The following is a 1,251-nucleotide window of genomic DNA, read 5'->3' as shown; positions in this document are numbered from 1 at the left end:
AAAAGCATAAAATGCAATCTGCAACATCCCCTCTCTTTTAGTGATGAGAGTACCCTAATCTGTTGCAGTTATTAAGACAAAGCAAATGTAAACAAAACCAGATTACTATACAGCGAGCTACACAACTAACCAAGCAAGAAGCATTTCAAAACAAAATTACAGTAATTATAATATAACAGTAGTTTGATTGTTCGTCTATGTCAGCAACATGTTTTTTTTATAAAATTTAGTCTGAGAGTCACTGTGGCTTCTGCCTCTGACGTCCCGATCGACGAACCGGAACAGGATTCTCGGGCGGCTCTGCTGTAGAAGGGGTTGACGCAGTCGTCTCAGTATTGTCCGTTACAGCTACCGGCAACTCCTCACACTGCTCGACTGAAGCTGGCCTCAACTCACGCCTGTTCCGACGAAGGAGGTCGTCCTCTACTTGTACACTGTACGAACGTCCTGTTAGCTGTTGAACCACTCTTGCTTCTTTCCATTCGCTACGATGTTTTCGATAATCACGCAGAAACACAGGCTCACCAACTCGTAACGGCCTCAGTTCTCTTGCCCCCTTGTTGTACTTGGACTGTTGCTGCATCCTTTTCTCATCCTTTTGGGCCGAACTCAACCGTTCAAGTTCCGTTGGAACTGGAGCTTTCTCGGGGAGTGCTGACCGGGTGGCCTTCCCAATTATCCTCTGGGCAGGACTTGTCGACAACCCTTCAGTAACAGTGTTGCGATATTCCAGCAGTGCTAGAAAGGGATCTTCGCATCTTCTAAGCATCCTTTTGACTATTTTTATCATCGCTTCCCCTTTTCTATTTGACTGCGGGTAGTGAGGGCTGCTCGTCGTGTGCTGAAACCCCCAAGACTCTGCAAACTTAGCAAAGATGTGAGAAGTGAACTGAGGGTCATTGTCACTGTGAACGGTAATAGGTAGGCCCTATCGGGCAAGGGTCTTCTTCAACGCCGCGGTCACCTCATCGGTACTTTGCTGTCCAAGCCTCTCAAACTCCATGAAGTCTGACGAGTAGTCAACCACCATCACATAATGATGACCTCCCTGCTCAAACAAATCCACACCCACTTTTGACCACACCTTTATCGGCACTTCGTGGCTACAAAGAGGTTCTTTTCCCTGCCTAGGAGAGTCCTTAATGCACGTCCTACATGTCTGTATCAACCCGTACACGTCTTCCAAAAGTGACGGCCAATACACCGTTAGCCTAGCCCTCCTAAGAGTTGCCTGTATTCCCAAGTGAGCAG

At 47.3% G+C, this 1,251-nt stretch overlaps 1 protein-coding gene across 1 annotated transcript; it reads right to left on the bottom strand.

The window, feature by feature from the left end:
* Positions 1–238: 238 nt before the first annotated feature.
* Positions 239–790, bottom strand: LOC137397975 (uncharacterized). Its single transcript, XM_068084073.1, has one exon. It carries the CDS (start codon positions 788–790, stop codon positions 239–241), a length of 552 nt encoding a protein of 183 aa, XP_067940174.1.
* Between the last annotated feature and the right edge of the window lie 461 nt (positions 791–1,251).

The sequence above is a fragment of the Watersipora subatra genome, chromosome 6, assembly GCF_963576615.1.
Source record: "Watersipora subatra chromosome 6, tzWatSuba1.1, whole genome shotgun sequence".
NCBI lineage: Eukaryota > Metazoa > Bryozoa > Gymnolaemata > Cheilostomatida > Watersiporidae > Watersipora > Watersipora subatra.
This window is presented reverse-complemented; position numbering and strand designations above follow the sequence as displayed.